Here is a 20,765-nt window from a genome sequence, read left to right on the forward strand (position 1 = left end):
TGTAAGCTAGTTTACTTATGCAATACTATAAGTATAAACTATATTTAACTATACTAAATAACTAAATATGAAAACTTATCTTCTTTTCTTCCACTGTAGATATGTCCGACTCTGACCTCGCCTTCTTGGTAACCCAAAAAAACAATATAAACAACTAAACTCCAAAAGCAGCGCCACTTGTATTACTGAAAAAAAATGTAGCACAATTTGCGACAGAAGTCACACTATACACCATTTAAAAACACTTATTTCTATTACAGCTCAAATCCACTGCCATGTTCTTCAGCAACTCTAGCACCCTCATTATTGTTCTGAGTTGTTTTGGATTTACAACCAAAGCAGCTAAGGCTATGAGTCCAATGTTTTATGCCTATTGATTGTATGTGTTCTGACAGTTTGCCTATCTTGTAGGATGAAAAACTCATTTCTTTGAGAGAAATGAATTTTTCTCTCAAAGAAATAAGTACGGGGTCAGCTAACTCACCATCAGTTGACAAGTCCATATAATAGTGCTCCACATCCTAGATGGAAGTCACGCTCAACTCTTGAAACCTAAGGTCATTGTCTATATTGATTGAGCTACCTGTTCACGTTAACCAGCCGTATGTAACAGTTGCTGCTAATTTTTGATAATTAGATACTTTTAATTACTTTTACAGATTACTTCTTATGTATTCTTGGTAAACTTTTTTTTATGAAAACAATCTAAAGTTTCCAATTCAAGTATAAAATGTTGAATATGGTGAAAAAGTTAAAATTGCTTTGTTTTTCATTTATTTATATTTGTACGTGTGTGTGTGTGAGAGAGATCTATTTTAGCTCAAATGTTTCAGTGTGGTCTTCATTCAGACAAAGACTGTATTATACTAGGCAAAAAATTATATTATTATTTATAAAGTTAGATTATATTTAAAACATGGGTGGTTTTTCATAACTCCTCTTGGAACTTACCTGAAATTATAACCAGAAAATTCAAAGTCAATAAAAACAATGTCATCATGTTTAGCATCACCATGAATATCACTGGGAAGAAGTATATTAACTGTGCAAAAAAAAAAAAAAAAAAATATATATATATATATATATACACATATATGAATTAAATAATAATCATAAATAATAATTAATTTGTTTCTAAAAACACTTTATTTTTTTTTAAAAAAATAAAGTTTTCAATATTAATTGAGATCTGGTGATTTATTGAAAATTTTTTTAATATTATCTTATTAAATGCAGTTGCTGTAGAAGAGGGAAAACTGTCAGATTAAAGGCCTGGCAGTTTTCTTTAGTGCTGTGAGGCAAAGGCCTTGCCATTTCCTGACAGAACTGTAGAATTCCTGTTAGGATTTAGGCACTGAATGCTTCAAACACATACTTTTGAGTTGCAGATCCTCTTAATACAAGATACAAAAGAGCCATTTTAAAAACCAGACATAAAATTTGTCTAGTAAATTTCCTGCTATCTCGACTAGTTTCAGGTTGATGGAGCAGGAATGGTAAGTCCATATTAAATCCTCTTCACAAACATCCAGCAGATGTTCAGACTCAGTGGTAAAAAATAAATAAATAAATAAATATAAAAAAAAAAAAATGAGGATAAGTAATACCTATTTTAAAGTATTTAGGACTTACTCTTTCACATTCCTAGCATTCACAACACACCTCTGAGAATGAATTTCACTTTTCACTCACCCATCACTCTTTGTGTAAAAAAAGTTATTAGTTCCTTCTCCACCATCATCATTGTGATCATCCTAAGATAGAGTCACTATGAAGGATCCTATTTCCAGCTTTCCTCTTTAGTACCTTATAACTTCTTCTGATTAGTCTAAACATATCCTTTAATAATGTATATTTTGGCTGTCCTCTTCTTTTTCCCGGTATCTTCCTTTCTAACATGTTTATAATCCATTCATTATGTCTCCATAAGTGTCACTGGAATTTCACCTTTCTTTCTATGAATGTCTTTTTCAACATTAGATACTCTTTTTTTTTTTTTTCCATGCAAGACTTCTTCATTGGCTTTTCTTTCTCTCCAATTTACTTTTCAAATGCTTCAATTCTTTTTTAGTCTTCTGCTTAACATTCTCACAGCCATATAAGAACATGCTCCAAACAAATATTTTTATAAATCTTTTCCATCTTGTAATAAATTATCTGTTTTTTCTTTAATACTTCTTTTGCCTTAGCAATTCTTCTTTGCATTTCCAATTGACATCTTTCATGAATAGTTCCTCCAAGATATATGATTGATTTTAGTTATTTTATTATTATTATTAAGAGAGACCTCCGGGGATTTAGAGACTCATTGATGGGGGCCACATACTACACACACCAGCTGTCATACTTATTCTTGAATTCATTCACACTGCTTGCACTCACAACATCCAATGGCAATCCATTCCAATCACACACTACCGTATGAGAGAAAAATCAAGCCCTAAACCCCTTCTTAGCGGCCTTCATTCTCAGCCGAAATTATACATGCTCGAAAGGGGTGTGCCTTGCATTATGGGATACATACTAAGGCAAGTGATATGTAGTCGTTAGTCTCTATATACAAGTAGCTCAATCGTGAATATATTTCGCGTGCAAAACTTTGTTTTGCATTCCTGGGAAAAGGATTAAAAACAATTATAAATTTGGTATCTTTATCGTAGACAAGGCCGGATTTAGACTTGCTGAGGCCCTCTACTGTTTTAAATTACATCAGCTGGTCTTAGAAAAATTTAAAATATATACGCCTTTTTAATATATGAAAATATATTGTCTTTTAATTTTTATTAAAAAAATAATGAAGTATGCATTCACAAAATCACAGAAATAATTATATAATTAAAGGGTTTTAAAAACAACAAATAAGGCTCATAGAACAGAAAGTTTTTAAAAAAAGCTCTTCTATGATCTTCAGAGTGTTCATGACTTTGAATTGCAATGGGATTTTGCCAGTCAGAAAATCCATCAGAAGCTAGTGCTGCAGTTGATGTTGAAAACAGTTTGCAGACAAAGCAATAAATACAACCTGTTGTTGGTGAGTACACAAGCCATTCCCGATCATATACTTCACCATTAACCTTCCTATTCTGAAAAAGACCTTTTGAACAATGTCTAACCTGATTTTTGAATGAACACTTATAGAGTTTTCGAATGGACATTTCCAGTGCTGACATTCTGATGGACCTTTTAAGATCCAGTATGAAAGTTCATCCTGTGTGAGGACATCCCATTGACCAATATCACTGAGTTTCGTGAATTTTTTTGTTTCAACTGTAGATGTTGGTTCTCCAACAGCAGCAACACTCACACTGGAATCAGTTACAATATTTCCACCAGCTGAGATTCCAGACTCTATAATCTCAGAGACAATAGGCTGTTTTTTTTGGAATTGACTGCTCTCCCTGGGTCTGTGGATCATCTTTCGTTGCTGCGGTGAAATACATATCAAGTTTTGTTGCTTTTTTGAATTCATCTTAAGCTGCTGCTTTCTTTTTCTTTTCTGGTATCCGCTTACAAATGTTCGCTTCATTGTTTGGTTGGAAATGGAATAGAAGAAGAAAATAAAAGATTACAAACATTTTCTAAATAATTTTAAAAATTAATTTAAAATTATTTAGGTATTAAAGATAAAAATTTTAATTAATACATTTTTGAGAGGGAAAAAAACTTCTTTGTTATATTTTGTATATTTAAAATTATTTAGAAATTATCATCATGATATGTCTGACTTCATTTGAGTGATTTTTCTATGAATATTTTTTATCAATTTTTATATTTTTTTGTTTTTTTTTTATTTGAGGCCCTGGCAGATTGCAAGGCCTTAAGCTGTAGCTTTTTTTAGCTTATACGTAAATCCGGCACTGATCGTAGACCATTATCCGTTTGCTCACACTATCATTTTGTTTAAATTCCTGTAAGATCAACCATTCATCCTTCGTTAACTATTGCCCACTCCTGTTAAGCATCATCAACAAAACAAATGTTTTGTCGATGATGGAGAGGAAGGTTTGAGGGAGAATATCCAGAGATCTGGATATTCTCCCTCAAAAAGACTAGAAAAATTTTCCAAAACTCTTTTCCTAATTAAAATTATTTTTTTAAAAATTTATTTATGTTGTGTCGCATCTTCTATTTCTATACTACTAATGAATTAGAGATCATATAAGGTGGGAATACTCTTGGGAATCATGGCCGTTGTGAACCCAAGGCGAATGAAGTAGTGCTTGGGCAATACTTTGTTTGCCCAAGCCGGGGCAGAAATCATGGGTAACATGTACTGGCGGTCACTGCAGATGCTCAGTCATAGGCCGTATGCAATGTGTAATGTGTATTCTCAAATCATCTGCTCAACTTGCCTTCCCCCCCCCTCCAAGATTAAACCCTGAGTGCGCCACTGGTAGTAGCTAATGAACAATCCACATGGATTGTTCATTAGCTACTAATGTATGATACAGTCATGACTGTTCTTTCATCAAACTACTATCAGCTTTACATTATTTGCTCAGTTTAGAGGACCCTATGTGCTTGGCATTGCTCTGGAAAAGATAAGTGCTATATTCTGTAGTAATTGATAATATTGCTTGCATTTTAGTATACTATTTTATTTTTGGTAGCTTAGTGCACTGCATGATTGTTGACCTTGTGGATTTGTTACTACCTTTTTTTTATTTTGCCTTGAACAGAATATAATGGTGGTACACACAAGGTCTATGGGTCATGCAGCATGAAGATCAAATGCTGTTAATGATGTAGACTTTTCAAAAATTCTTAGGTGTCATGAGTGCAACTCATGACATCGAATATGAAAGACGTATTTGTGGAGAGACTGAACAATAGACGAGAGAAAGTATGGATTTGTAGAAAGTATGATATTTTGTTAGATTCTGAGTTATATTGAATGCAAAACAGACTGAAAGAATGAAGTATAACATAAGTTAAAGGAACGGAAATTATGAGGGAGTGAAATAATGCAAGAATGAAGAAAGAAAAGTAAGTGATATGGAAGTGAAAGGAAGTAGGAATGAGGAAACAGAAGAAAATTGAGACAGAACGAGAGGTAGCAAGACTATGGCAGCAGGAGAGAGTGAAATTGCCAGAATGCAAGATTTATTATTATTACCCAAAACCTCAGGGAGTCAAAGACTCATCTGGGAGGTCCTTTTATCATACACACAGCTCATCATACTGTGCTTTAAACACATTCAAATTCTCTGCAGCCACCACACTCTCATGCAAGGCATTCCAATCATTCACAACTCTGCATGTAAAAATAAAACCTGCTTCTCACTCCTCTGCTCACACCCTCTTTATATAGTTTCCAGGAATGACCTCTGGTTCTCCCAACTCCTATTTTCTGTAGAACCTCTCCAGCATTGATCCTATAACAACCCCTTAATAACTTGTAGGTCTCTATCATATCTCCCCTCCTCCTCCTCCTGTCCACCAGACTCTACAAGTTGCATCTCAATCTTTCCTCATACTCGACATTCCAGAGGTTAGAAACTACCTCAGTCAGTTGCCTCTGGACCCTCTCCAACATCTCTTCATCCTTCTGAAAACCAGAAGGATGAAGAGATTTGGTCACCTGGACTATTGTTCCCAGGTGACCAAATCTGGGAACAATAGTCCATGTGTGGCCTAATCAAAGCTTATACAATGGAACAAGAATCTCCCTACTTCTTCAAGTCAATATCCTCCACATCATTCGCAGCAGCCTTTGTGCTGTCTTCACAATTTTGGCTATATGTCCCCTAAATTTCAGATCCTTATCCACTATCACTCCCAGATCTTTTATGGAACTAATTTTATGAATTTTTAGAGCTCCAAACCTAAACAAATTTGGGTGCATGAAACTACCCCAAATTTGGGAGACTTACATTATGAGAACTTCAGCCCAACAGCCAAGACAACCAAATTAGCCCACCAGAGGGCACCATTAGGAACTTTAGGAACAATATTAGTTTCTTGCCTTCTTCCTCGTTTGCTTTTGTTAGTGCTTGCGTGCACATACCATATTTTTATGTTCCTGAAGATGGCAATGTGAGACGTTGCCGAAATATTGAAGTTATTCATTAATGTTGCCTTTAATTAATATCCTTTATATGCATTGTTAATTCTGTAAGCTAATTACCAGTTATTGTAATAAGTAAGTAGATTACTAAAACATGATCTCCCTTTAGCAAAGCATGCTATCCATCAAAGATAATACCATTGTTGTCAACCCAATTCTGGATCCTATTTCTCCCAAGCTTCTCCAACAACTTAACTACACCACCTGAAAAACAGATGCTTATAGTTTGATGCTTGAGTTCTATCATCTCCTTTATGAAGTGGCACAATTTTGCCCTCCTTAGGAACTTGACCCAGTGCAAGACTTGTATTTAAAAAATATGTCAAGGCTGGCACCAACTCCCTGGCACATTCCTTTAGAATACGTGGTGTATATTAAGTCCCACAACCTTATTTACATCTAGTTTGCTCACTTACAGTCAGTCTCTCTTCCCCATCGTCACCTGCTCCCAATCTCTCCATTAAGTCATATTCACAAGAATGAAAGATCTTAATGAACTGCTTATTAAGTACCTCCACTATATCTTCTACCGGAGTTGTCCTTATACCATTTTTTCCAATCAGTGTCATCCTTCCTTAACCATGCTACCGACCAAGACGTTTATAGACATGTTTATCATGGATGAGAAGTGCATATTAAAATTGTAATACCATTGATATTACATTGAAATATATGATGGATACAAAGTGTATTTGATCCATAATGGCCGGTAAGGTGGTTAATCATTCTTCTTCTTCCCCCCCCTCCTTCTGGCTGCATATCGAAAGAACTCCCTAGGATTAATTTTGACTTCATTAGCTAAAACTGCTGCTCATATTTCACTTTGCTACCTTTACCAACCAAGTCATCCCCCTTGCCTGAACTTTGTAGTTCTCATGGAATTGGTTATTTCCACTTCTCTTATGCTGCCTCCATAATGCCATTTTTCTCTGTGTTGCATGCTTAATCACTTTATTCATCCATTTCACACCTACCTTATTTAACCTTCTCACCCTTGGAATACATTTAGACATTGCGTCTACTAGATACTTAAAAATCACCCAAGCTTCATTGATTTCTTTTCCATGCTATACCTGCAAGCTGTCTTTTGAGCTCCTCATAATCACCCCCCCCCCTTTGTAGTTCCACACATACTCTTTTCTCACATAGGTCCTCACATTGCTGGCAGCCACTCAGGTGGGTGATTGGACACGTCATTTATAATCATATCCTCCGATGAGATCTATTCCAAAACCCTCAATCCTTGTGTGCCCTCTGTTATATATTGTCTGACGTAGTTATCCCTCAAAAACTCAAGAAACTCGTTTTCTTTGCTTCCAGTTGCTATCTCATCATTCCAGTCTATATTGCAACATTTAAAATCACCCATAATGATCACTCTTTTCTTATTTGTTTTTCTAATTTGATTATACATTTCATAGTGACTACCATCCACTTTACCTGGTCTATAACAACATCCAACTAAGTATTTCATTCTATTCACCTCTATCTCACACCATACTGCCTCAAAACCACTGGCACTATTTCCCTCTTCTCCCTTTTTACACCTTCTATTCCTCACGAAACACATCGTATCCTTCCATCTCTATTCCTGTCAGGATGTTGTCCTCATCTAACCATGTCTCACTTGTCCAACAATTTTTGGGTGAACAGACTCAATTAGTGTAACCATTTCATCTGCCTTGTTTCTTACGCTTCTAACATTTGTATATACAAACACAGCAGCTCATTCCTGAATCTACAGCTAGTTTCATTAATACCACTCATTCGGTGTGATTTCTCCATGCTCAACTAGGGCCATTTCCCTTTGTGCTTATTCATTTTGGAACCCTCTTCAATTCCAGCTGTTTCCTCTTGATCCCAGTTCATCTCATTCCTTTCCTGTCTACACATTCACATCCTCTTGGAGTGTCCACCTTTCTCACACTGTGTTCCCCTGTCCACCCTGAGCCTCCCCATTTCCTTGTCTGTCTTGCACATCCATTCTCTCATTCTCTATACTCATGCCACTGACTTCCTCATTCATAACCACCTCTTCAATCTCTCCTGTCTTACTCTCCTGCTCTTCCACATCACTTCCCACTTGATCTGATTCATTCTCTGTACTCACTTCTCTACTTTCCAGCAGCAGTCCCTCCAAGCGACTCACACCATAACCACCCAAATGCAGTCCATCGCTCCCATGCAGTTCACGTCTTCAAACTCATTCCACACATTAACAAACTGTACTCCCCTCTCCTCACACATTTCAGCCAACATATCATTCATAATCCTTGCTCTCTGCCTTATCTCACCACAGTCATACCTAGGCAACGCACTTACTACCCTTCCTGTCACACTATTCTCTTTTATCTGTCTAAGCAACCTCCTGATATCCATTCTGATGTGCTCTTTGTCCACTGTCAAGTCATTCTTACCTATTAAAACCATCAACTCCTTTGCTCACTCCCTCCTCATATCCAATGCCTCAACCACTCTACTCATTTTACCGCCTGGAAAATATATCTTGTGCACCCTCTCATCCAGAGCACACCTTTAATAATGAAGTCACCACACAACGCCACTTACTCTTCTTTCGTTAACTCTTTCGTACCTACTTGATTTGTTTTAATCATTTTCACCCAAATTTTCTGAATTTTGCTCTGCATCCATTTCATCTCTTGCCTCATCCAATCCAATTCAACTTTCGAATCTCTCATCACATTCTCTCTATCATTCAATCTTTCTAATTTTCGAACTCTCTACCCCCGCTTCACACTTTTACTCTCATTCATCCTTTTGAGTTTCCATACTTTCAGTCCATGCATTCAAATTTCACTATCATTCATTCTTTCGGTTTTTTCCACTTTCGAAACTTGCGTCATACTATTTCCAGTTTCATTCATTCTTTCAATTTTTCCAACTTTCAAACCGAATTTGAAGAAAGGATTATTCAAAATAAAAAATAAAATGAGGAAATGTGGAATGATATTAAATTTTCAGTAAAAACAAATGAGTGTAAAAGAACAGAATGAAAGAAAAAAGAAAGAGGGGAGGAGAAGAAAAACAAATGATTCGAGAATAGCAGTATATGCAGATTCTGTTGTTAGAGGATTGGATAACAAGAGAGTCATTAAAGTCTGCTATTCAGGAGGGAGAATGAGCAAGATGATTAGGCTTTGGATATGAGGAGGAAATGAGCAAATGATTTAGGTGAGTATAAGGAGGATGTAAGGGCAGATCTCAGGAGGTTATTGAGGAGAGTTAAAGATAACAGTTTGGGAAAGTTTTTAGAGTGTTACTGAGGTACAACTCAATGATGAGTTGAGACAGAGAGCCAGAATCATGAATTGTATCCTGGCAGAGCTGTGTGAGGAGATGTGAGTGCAGTTTGTGGATTTATGGCATGTGTTTGAGGGAAGAATGGAATTATACAGAGATAATGAATTGCATTTGAATAATATTGGAGTGAATGAACTGGAGAAACTGTTACTAGATGAAAGTGCAGTGTGTGTGTGTGTGTGTGTGTGTGTGTGTGTGTGTGTGTGTGTGTGTGTGTGTGTGTGTGTGTGTGTGATGCAAGCAAGAGATCAGAAGTATCTCAAAAGAGGAAAGTCACTATTTGTGTGCCACAGGAGTATGCTTTGGGACCATTGTTATTTAATTTATATATTAACGATATTGGGATAGGTGTAACTGGTGGTATTTAACTGCTTGCAGATGATGCAAAACTTGGGATAGTGATGAGGAATCAAGCAGATGTTCTGGCCTTACAGAAAGACTTTCAATGGCAACAGTATGAAACAGTCAATTCAATGTTGCAAAGTGTAAAGTTCTGAAATTTGGTAAGCAACAATGGGATGCAAAGTGGGGGGAAATTTTGGAAGTTAAGAAGATAAAAGGACCTTAACTTGCAGAAATAGATGTTTTGGTTCCATTGTATAAGGTGGTGGTATTTAACTGCTTGCAGATGATGCAAAACTTGGGATAGTGATGAGGAATCAAGCAGATGTTCTGGCCTTACAGAAAGACTTTCAATGGCAACAGTATGAAACAGTCAATTCAATGTTGCAAAGTGTAAAGTTCTGAAATTTGGTAAGCAACAATGGGATGCAAAGTGGTGGGAAATTTTGGAAGTTAAGAAGATAAAAGGACCTTACCTTGCAGAAATAGATGTTTTGGTTCCATTGTATAAGGCCTGATCATATGGATTACTGTACACAGATTGTTCCCTAGTTTTTTTTTGGTGATGAGGATACTGGAAAGGATCTAGAGGAGACTGACTAAGGTGTAACTGCTCTTTGGTACATGGGATATGAAGACAAATTGAGGGAATGCTATTTGTGAATAGGAGGGAGTTAAGGGATACGATTGAGACATTTAAGTTGATAAAGGGTTGCTACTAGGTTAATATGGAAGAAATTTTTCATAGAACTGGGCAAGGTGGTGGAATAAGCAGACATCCCTGGAAAGTGTATAAGGAGGGTGTAAGCAGGGACATGCAGAGCTGGTTGTTTGCATGAAGAGTGGTTATCTAAAATTGTGATGAATCTAGATCCAGTGAATGAGTTTAAAGCATGGTTTGATGGGCCTTATGTGTAGTAGTAGTGTGTGTGCGATGAGTCTTTTGACTCCATGGAGATGTGTTAATAACAGATTTTCATGTGGTATCTGTCAAATACCTTTTCAAAGTTCATCTTCTAAATTTCGAAGTTCTAGCATGTAATTTAACTGCCACTTTATAACAGAAAGTGAGTGAGTGAATTACTAAATCAAAATCTTAGAAATCTCTTTCACTAATTCCTAAATGTTGCTACTAACCACGTTTTGCAGTGATTTATATTTTTCCACTTGACTATATTATAAATTAAAGATGCCAAGAAATTATATTCTTGGTTTCATCCTTTATTATTATTATTATTACGGGCAACTCCAAGGAATCCATAGAATTATCAAAGGAGGCCCTAACATCATGTCAAGAACAACTATTCGACATTCACACAGTATCTATCATACTTCGCCTTGAACTCATTTACAGTCATGGCACCCACAACAGACTCTGGCAGCATATTCCACTCATTCAACACTCTCCAAGTAAAAAATCTAGCTCTAACACCCTTGCTAACCACACTCTTGCCCAGCTTCCATGGATGGCCCCTAGTCCTCCCACCACCAGTCCTGTTCTCAAAAATATCTTCTGAATTAATCTTATAGAAACCCTTCAGTAATTTGAATGTCTTGGAGTACAGTTCCACCAATGTGATATACTGCTGCTAATCTTTTCACCCCAAAATGCATAACCTTACATTTTGCCACATTAAATTGACATCCATTCTCCTTAGCCCAGTCCTCCAAATTATCCAAATCATCCTGCAAAATTTTGACATCCTGTGCACTCACTATTGTTCTACCCAACTTTGCATTGTCAGCAAACAGATGAACAGTTCCTCTCAGATCCTTTCCTATATCGTTAATGAACAAATTGAACAGTAGTGGTCCAAGAACCACACTAACTTCATGACAGGGCAACTCGTATATAGAGGCTAATGACTTCACATCAATTGCCTTTATCTTTATCTCTCTATACAAGTTGTCCTGTCATGATGTTACTTCATGCACAAACTTTGTTTGCTTATACTTGGATAAAGGATGAAACCAAGGGTGTATAATTTGTTACTACTGTCTCTTGGAGCCTTAGTTAATAATAGAACTATCTTATCCTTCTTCCACTCGTGCACACCTGGTCAGGGGCTGCCAATTTTCTTGCATTTCCTAACATATCGACTAATATTCCAAATAATCCCATGGCTTTATTCACATTGAGATTTCACTCATGTCCTGTATATAATGAATCTGTCTTGCCCTCTTTACTCTTAGGAAAGAACTCTTTAGGATCTCCTTTGACTTGCTTAGGTAATTTCCTCTCATAATTAGACTGTGTTTCTTATCATGATAGTTATCCTTCTTTTCTGTACTTTTGTACTGCTCGTGAGTTTGCAGATTACATTTCTCTTTAAATCTTCTCTGCAATATTTTCCTGTCTTTTAGCATGTCTGCTTAATTTTACTTCTCATCTATTTTATGGCTGATCTATCTGCCTAATCTTGGGTATGCAGCTTGATACTGCTTTCCTCAATCACTCCTTGACCGTTTCAGATTCATTGCTGACATTCTTTCCAGTTGATACGTTATGGCACTGCTTCAGGTTACTTCCTAAGTTTGTCATGAACACGACTCTGTAGTTCTGTACCTTCTTCAGTGAAAATTCTACATGTTTGGCCACTTCTCTGAGCAAGACCTCAATCATTCTTCCTATTTAGTGGTAAAGTAAATCCCTTGGGTATGCAGAAACTCTGTGATATATCACCTGATTCATCAGTCTCCATAAGGGCAATAAGCCTGATGCTCTTCCCACATCCTAGGCGATTCCATTCCTTTCTTGTCTACTCATGATTACACGAGTAGACAAGACTTAATGGAATAAATCTCTCAAAACTTAATGGAATAAATGAAAGGTGGTTAGATAAGAGTGGCATCCTGACAGGAATAGAGATGGAGGAGTGTGGTGATTTGTATGAAGACAGAAAAGGCAAAAAGGGAGCTAAGTGCTGTTTATAATAAAAAAAAAAAAAAAAAACAAGGATTTGCACTCATGCAGGGGGGAAATAATGCCATTGATTCTGAGGCAGTATGGTGTGAAGTACAGGTGAATAGAATGAAATATTTAGTTGGATGATGCTATCGCCCTAATAATATGGAGGGCAGTGACAGCGAAATGTATAAGTAAATAAGAAAAGGATAATCATTTTGATTAATTTTAATTATGGTAATAAAAATTGAGGAGATGATATAGAATCCAGATGTAAAGAAAATAAATTTCTCAGGATTTTCAGCGACAAACTACTGCAGATAATATATAACAGAGGGCATGTGAGGTTCAGGGGTTTTGGATTTGATCATCTTATTACAATGTTATTACAAACGAGGTGTCAAATCTCCTTCCAGTTGGTGAGAGTGACCATGAAGTGATTACTTTCATGGTCACACTGGGTGATGGCCATCGATGTGCAGATTGGTTAGGAAAGGATATGTGGAAGCTTTATTGTGGAATGAGGAGCTGGCCAGAGAGGAGATCAGTGATGCCTAAACTGTCAGTAGGTTAAATAGGTTAAATAAAGTAGGTGAAATAAATGAATGAAGAGGTTTAATAAGCATGCTGTCTGGAGGAAGAAGTATTAGGGAGGTAGCATTAAGTGAGTGGTAATAATCTGTTTAAATGAGAAGCACAAAGAACAGTCAAAGAAGGTGACTAGCTTGGTAAGGATTGCCAAATTGCAGTATGAGCCTAATAAGACCAAAAAAAAAAAAAATCTCATGGTGTTCTTTCAGTATGTAGCCATAAGAAAAAGAATGACTATGGAAAGATGATATTGGTCAGTGAAAATAGTAGAAGGATAACCACTGCATTCAATATAGTTGAAATATTAAATGATCAGTTCATAAAGGTATTTCATCCTTATGAATGTGACAACATGCATGCATGGAGTGCAGTGGGAATGGAGGAGGAGAGACTGGTTGTGAGTGAATAGAAGGTATATGGAGAATTGAGTAAATTCAATGTTAATAAGCTGATGTTGATATATTATAATATTAGAAAGATGACCTCCAGAGAGCCAAGTATTCATCAGGGGATTCTATCTACATATTACCCACACTAGCTATCATAACCTCTCTTAAACTCGTTTATACAAGATGTACGTAAATAACAAGTTGTTTACACTCACTGCTCTGCTGAATGAAAATCTAGCACTCACTACTTTACTCACTACCTTCTCAAATGCTTACCAGTGTATACATTCCATATACTCTCAGTCTATGCTCCCATCTACTCTCATTCCATACACTCTAATATCAAGATTATGAGTCAGTAGACTCATAATCTTGATATTATATGAACCCAGGAGAACAAATCTGCAGAAATAATCCAGGTATGTAATATTTAGGCATCATAAAGAGGCAGAATGACTTTCTTATTCTTATACAAGATGGTATCAAAAAGTTTGAAGACTATGTTTGTAACACGGCAACAGATGGCAGCACAAGGCTGCACGCACAGTCACAGGGAGCACCTACCTTCATAAGTCAGTGTGCCAAAAGACATCATCCTGTGTACATCGGGAGCTGTGCAACTGATGCTATTCTGACCACCCGCATTACCACATCTATGAGTTCATCATGGACAGCAAGTTAGAACAAAGAGCAAACATGAAATTCACGTTTGATAAAACATGAAATTCGAGGATCATTATTGGTGACGAAACTTGGGTGTACGGGTACGACCCTGAAATGAAGCAACAGTCTTCACAGTGGAAGAGCCCATCATCTCCACGACCGAAAAAGGCATTCTCGACCAAGTGCATGCTCATCGTCTTTTTCGACATTAGCAGCATTGTGCATCGAGAATTTGTCCTCAGGGGCCAGACCGGCAATAGCAAGTTCTACTGCCAGAGGGAAGACATTCGGCAAAAGCGACCAGATCTGTGGCATGAAAAACTGGATGCTCTCACGACGACAATGCACCCTGTCACCGAGCTCTCCTCACATGTGAGTTTCTCGCCAGAAACAACATGATCTCACTGCCACACCCAACCTACTTGCCAGATTTGGCTCCTGCAGACTTTGCCCTCTTCCCAAAGATGAAGATCCAGCTCAAAGGTAACTGTTTTGACACCATTGCAGAGATCCAGCGTGAATCGCAGAAGGTGCTTGACATGCTTCAAAAAGAAGACTTCCAGGACACATTCCAGAAGTGGCAAGAGCGCTGTATTGATATGCAAGTGGACTATTTTGAAGGTGATAGTGTGTAAATGTAGATAAATAAAGTAATTTCTTGTAAACAGAACTAGTCTCAAAACTTTTTGATACCACCTCGTATGTCAATTTTTGTTTCAGCATCTTAATTATCCTCTGAGTTGTATTTATAGTTTTTGATATGTTACATTCGAGCTTCAAATTCCCATTCACTATAACTCCATGATCCCTACCTTCATCATTTTCTCCAAGCATAATTGCATTAGTATAATATGCCATTAGAAATCTCATCACACTAAAGTGCATTACAAAACTTCCACTTGCTAGTATTGAATTGAGTGCCATTTTATATTATTATTATTATTACGGGTATCTCCATGGAGTCAGTAGACTCATCGCTGGAGACCCAAACTAACAAAATAATATCTGTCATATCTCTTCTTGAATTCATTTACAGATGAAGAACTCACAACTAAGTCAGGCAATGAATTCCACTCATTCACCACCCTCCAGGCAAAAAACCTTGTTCTCACACCCTTGTTAACCACACTCTTCTTTAATTTCCTGGGATGACCTCTTGTTCTTTCATCACTATCACACAGCTGAAACATTTCCCCTGCATCAATCCTATAAAAACCTTTCAGTAATTTAAATGTTTCTATCATATCCCCTCTTCTCTGCGTGTCAACCAACTTCTGCAATCCACAAGCTCTAAATTTATCAATGTAGAGAGCATTTTTTACATCACTCACCAACTTAGTCACTCTTCTCTGAACCCTCTCCACAGCCTTCTCATTTCCAAGGAATCCAGGTGACCAGACCTGAGCACAGTAATCCAAATGTGGAAGTATCAACGCTTTATAAAGGGGAATAATAACCTCTTTATCTCTGGATGTCAGTGTGTTCCTCAACAACCAAGTAATCCTATGTGCAATCTTGGACACCTTAGCAATGTGTCTTCTGAACTTCATCTCCCTATCTACCAACACCCCCTAAGTCGCTAGCCTCATCAATCTCTTGGAGTACTGTTCCATCAATGTAGTACGCAGCTGGTAATCTTTTAATCCCAAAACGCATAACGTTACACTTTTCCACATTGAACTGACATCCATTACCTTTTGCCCATTCTACCAGCTTATTTAAATCATCCTGCAAACTTTCAACATCAGCTTGATTTTTTATTGCGCTACCCAACTTTGCATCATCAGCAAACAACTGAATATCTCCCTTTAAGCCAGGCATGGGCAACCTTTCCTAGTTCGGGGACCAAATTATCATTTTGTCTCTGAGTCAAGGGCCGGACCAAATTATTAAATAAAATAAATTAATATTAAATGAATTAAAACAATTTGCTACTTCATATTTCATTTATTTATAATATAATGCTTTGGTATAAAGCCCTACATAAATTTTATAATATAATGAACAACATAACAATTTAATGTGAAGATTGGCCTTGTACTTCAACTACGAGACTATCAATATTGACGTTAATATTACTTAAGGATAATCGCATAGAATTTTCGAGGTTTTTGTCCGTTATTCTTGTCTGAATTTTTGATTTATTGTATTTCTTCCTTGAAAAAAACTGTTCACACATGTATGTGCTGCCGAAAAGACAAATGATTTTTCTTGAAAAGGCACGTACATTTGTATATTTTTCTTCCACCAAATAAAATTTATAAAAATCTGTCAAGGCAATGTTGTTAAATTGTGATTTTAGCACTAAATCCACCTAAAGCTCAATAAGTTCCATCTGTAAGTTTTCTGGCACTTTATTTACATCAGCATCCATTGGACAAGCAAATATAGCAAATGTGGAGGCTTTGTTTTTGAAGTCAGCAAACCTTGTATCAAATTGCTCTATTAGTGCCTTCAGTTCATCTCCATAACAATTATAAGGGATATTTTTATGAGTTGCTAGAGTAGGAAAAATATAACAATTTTTAGTTCTTATCTGACTTTCCAACAATCTTAGTTTATTACAAAAAGCTTTGACATGTCCATGCAGTTCATCAACCAATTGTCCTTGTTTTTGCAATTTAAGATTCAGTTCGTTTAGGTATCCGGTGACATCTACAAGGAATGCTAAATCACACACCCACTCATCTTTTACTTGGTTAATTGTGTTTCCTTCTATATCCATAAAATCTGCAATGTCTTCTCTCAGATCATAAAATCGTTTTAACATTTTACCTTTACTTAACCACCTCACCTCACAATAATAAGACACATCTTCATAATCTGAAAATAGGTCTGCCAAATACTCCTTAAATTGGCGGTGTATCCATGCAGTATATCCATGGCATCCCTGATTGCTCATTCTATCTTAACATCATGAAGAAACAATTGAAGATATCCTGTCAGATCCTTCTCAATATCATTAATTAAGTGCACGTGACTTAATAAAGTTAATACTGGCTACTACAACTTCCACAGCATTTGTGAATTTAATCGATTTTGCACACAAATTTTGTTGGTGGATAATGCAATGAAAATTTGTTAAATTTTCCAGATGAATCTGTAGTTCTATTGCTCTTTCATGAACTATTCCTATAAATCCTTTCTGTGCACCAACCATTTCGGGGGTTCCATCAGTGCATATGCCAGATAGTGAACTCCATTTAAGCCCAAATCTCTCAAAGACTGTGTTGACTGTTTCAAATATGTCTTCACTGGTAGTTGTTCATTTTAACGCCGAAGCACCAATAATTCTTCTGTGATGTTGAAATCCGCATCAACTCCTCAAATAAATATTGCTAGTTGTGCTGTATCGGAGGCATCTGTGCTGTCATCCAAAGCAATTGAAAATGCTTCCAATCTAGCAATCTTCTCTTTTAAACTTTTTTTGATATCATCAGCCATAATTTCTATCCGTCAGACAATAGCACGTCTCGACAAACGAATATTCTCGAAGTCTTTTTTCTTTTCAGGACATATTATACTTGCAACATCCAGCAGACCTTTTTTGATAAATTCTCCTTCACCAAACTTAGAATGCTTAGCGATTTGTTCGCTTACCACAAAGCTGGCTTTGACAATGCTGTGGTGCTGCGTTCTTTGCTTGTTGAACATTTGCTGCTGGATATCCAAGTTCTTCTTCAACTTCTGTATTTCATCTTTTCATAGTTGTCCATCAATTTTTGGGTGATTCGCATGTCTCGAAGTGAAGTGTCTTCAAGTTGTATTCTTTGTTGAAGGATACGGATTCGTTGCATGGCAAACATACAGGCAAACCTTTATTCAGAATAAAATAATAATCTTCCGTCCAGTTGTCTAAAAAATTGACGATTCTCTGCATCCACTTTTCTTTTTTTTGCAATAACCCCTGACATTGTCCCAAATTTATAAGCGATATTCAGAACTGTCAAACAAAACTGTCTTCTACACTGCAGGCACTGAACAGAACACAACATCAACGCAGGCACCGAACAGAACATAACATCAATGCAGGCACTGAACAAAGCACAACACCAATGCAAGTACCCAACTGACACGTTGTAACACATTCACACACGCTGCTAGTCAAAGTGAGAAAGAGACCTTGGTTGGAGAAAACATAGTGTGTTTTGTGCAAGTCACATGACGTCAGCTTAATGTGAGTTAGTAGAACACACCATGTTTTCTCTCACTATGAATCGGACAAACTTCGCTGAAATAGATTAGGGCCAGATCAAAAGAAGTAGAGGGCCCGATCCGGTTTGCGGGCCGGAGATTGCCTATATGTGCTTTAAGCCATTTCCTATATCATTTATATACAAATTAAACAACAATGGTCCAAGCATAGAGCCCTGAGGCACACCACTGGTCACCTGCCTCATCCTGGACTCGGCTCCTCCATACACCACCTTCTGGTATCTCTCCCTGAGCCATTCTCCAATCCATATCACCAATTTATTATCCATTCCCATCTGCTCCAATTTGCGTAACGGTGTTCCATGGGGTATCCTGTCAAAAGCCTTAGCAAAATCCAGAGGTATCACTGTGTAGCCAGTTCCTTTGTCCAACTCAGATGTCATTCTATTATGAAAACTTAATAGATTGCTAAGGCAGGATCTACCTTTAACAAAACCATGTTGGCCTCTATAGAGTATCATATCCTGATCTACCCATTCTTGAATTTTGTCTTTAACCAACTTTTCCAATACTTTTGCCACTACTCCTGAGATGGTGATTGGTCTGTAATTAACTACTGCAGTTTTATAGCCACCTTTATGCAAAGGAACCACTTTGCCTAACTTCCACTCCCTAGGGACCATGCCAGAGTTCAAACTTAAGTTAAATATCTAAGTAAGAGGGGTTGATAATTCCTTTGCACATTCACGCAACACCCGAGCTGATATTCCATCTAAACCTACAGCAGTGTTTGCATTTAAATTTTGCAATATATTAAATACTTATGATTTCTTAACTTCAATTCTCACATTAGTTATTGCTACAGGTACAGAGATATCCTCACTTGTGTGATAGACATTTGAAAAGTGATCACTCAGTAACTTGACTATTACATCTGATTTTGTCACCTCAATACCATGCGCACCCACTAAAGTTATTCTTCCAAAGTCATTCTTCCTTTTACTTGCCACATAGCCTCTTTGGGATTACCCTTGATCTCATTGGCTAAGGTCTTCTCATAATCTGATTTAGCTTTTCTTACTATGTTGATAACCTTTCTAGCTTGAGCCTTGTACTGCTCATGGTTGTACTCATCACATTTCTCCTTGTACATTCTTATACAATGGCAAAACATTTTCTTTTTTTGCAGATCAAGCTTGATACTACTGCTCGTCCATCTAACACCTACCTTGTTTGTCTTCCTGACCATGTGGACACAATCTAATATTGCTTTCCTCAGATACCCACTGATTTTATCCCATGCACTGCTAACATCTTTTCCCTGCAATATGTTCTGCCATGGGATGGCTGCTGCAAGCTCACTCTGAAGCTTGTTATAATTGCCTAACCTGTAGTTCTGTATATACCTCTTCTTAACAGAAAAATCCACAGATTTTGCAACCTCCCAAGTCAATACCACATGATCGCTTTCACCAATTGGAGGTAACGAGAACACTTACTTATGCATATATCCTCTGAACCAATAACCAGGTCCAACACTCTCTTCATATGCTCACATTCCAGTCTATTCAAGTAATTCTGTAGATGCAGTATATCCATGGCATCCCTGATTGCTCATTCTATCTTAACATCATGAAGAAACAATTGAAGATATCCTGTCAGATCCATCTCAATATCATTAATGTTGAACAACAGTGGTCCAAATGAACAAACACAAATAACAATTGTCCATGAGTTATCTCGGGGATATATCACTGGTCACCTTAAACATGGCATACCCCCCCCCCATCTACCACTTGCTGATACCCCATCAACTACTTGCTAATGCAAATCAATACTTTATATATCAATCTGATATCCTTCAGTTTATGCAACAGCTCATAAAATATGAGCAAATTTCTCAGGCATGACCTCTCTTTATTAAATCCATACTGTTCCATGCCAAGTATAACTTGTCTGCCAATCTATTTCTGTATGTGAGTTCTTACCATATTTTCTAAAATATTTACAAGCATTCCAGAGATACTGATAGATCAGTAGCTTGACATATTAGTTTTTTCACCACCCTCATGCAATGGGATTATCACATTGTTTTTTTCCATACCTGTGGTATCTTTCCTGAGCTGAGACTCGAATTATACAAACATGCCTGCATATAACATATCTTACAAATGTGTTATGCAAACATGCTAGTTCGAATGAACATTCTTTTAACATATGTACAGGCATCCCATCTGTCCCTATTGTCAAATTCTTATCCAGGTTATGCAACAGCTCTAGAACCTCCTTCTTGTGCACCTCTGTCTCTTTCTAATGTAGCGGTAACACTGTG

At 37.0% G+C, this 20,765-nt stretch overlaps 1 protein-coding gene across 1 annotated transcript in view; it reads right to left on the bottom strand.

Annotated features, from left to right (window-relative positions):
- LOC150092755 (choline/ethanolamine kinase-like) overlaps nucleotides 1–20,765 on the bottom strand; it is a 188,496-nt gene that overhangs the window by 59,609 nt on the left and 108,122 nt on the right. Inside the window, exon 6 of the mRNA XM_090414392.1 lies at nucleotides 952–1,042. Within this exon, the coding sequence (XP_090270518.1) occupies nucleotides 952–1,042 (91 nt within the window). The remainder of the gene's footprint in view (nucleotides 1–951; nucleotides 1,043–20,765) is intronic.

Source organism: Typopeltis vanoorti, chromosome 25 (assembly GCF_054136105.1).
Source record: "Typopeltis vanoorti isolate ZY-2024b chromosome 25, IOZ_Tvanoo_1.0, whole genome shotgun sequence".
In the NCBI taxonomy this organism is placed as follows: Eukaryota; Metazoa; Arthropoda; class Arachnida; order Uropygi; family Thelyphonidae; genus Typopeltis; species Typopeltis vanoorti.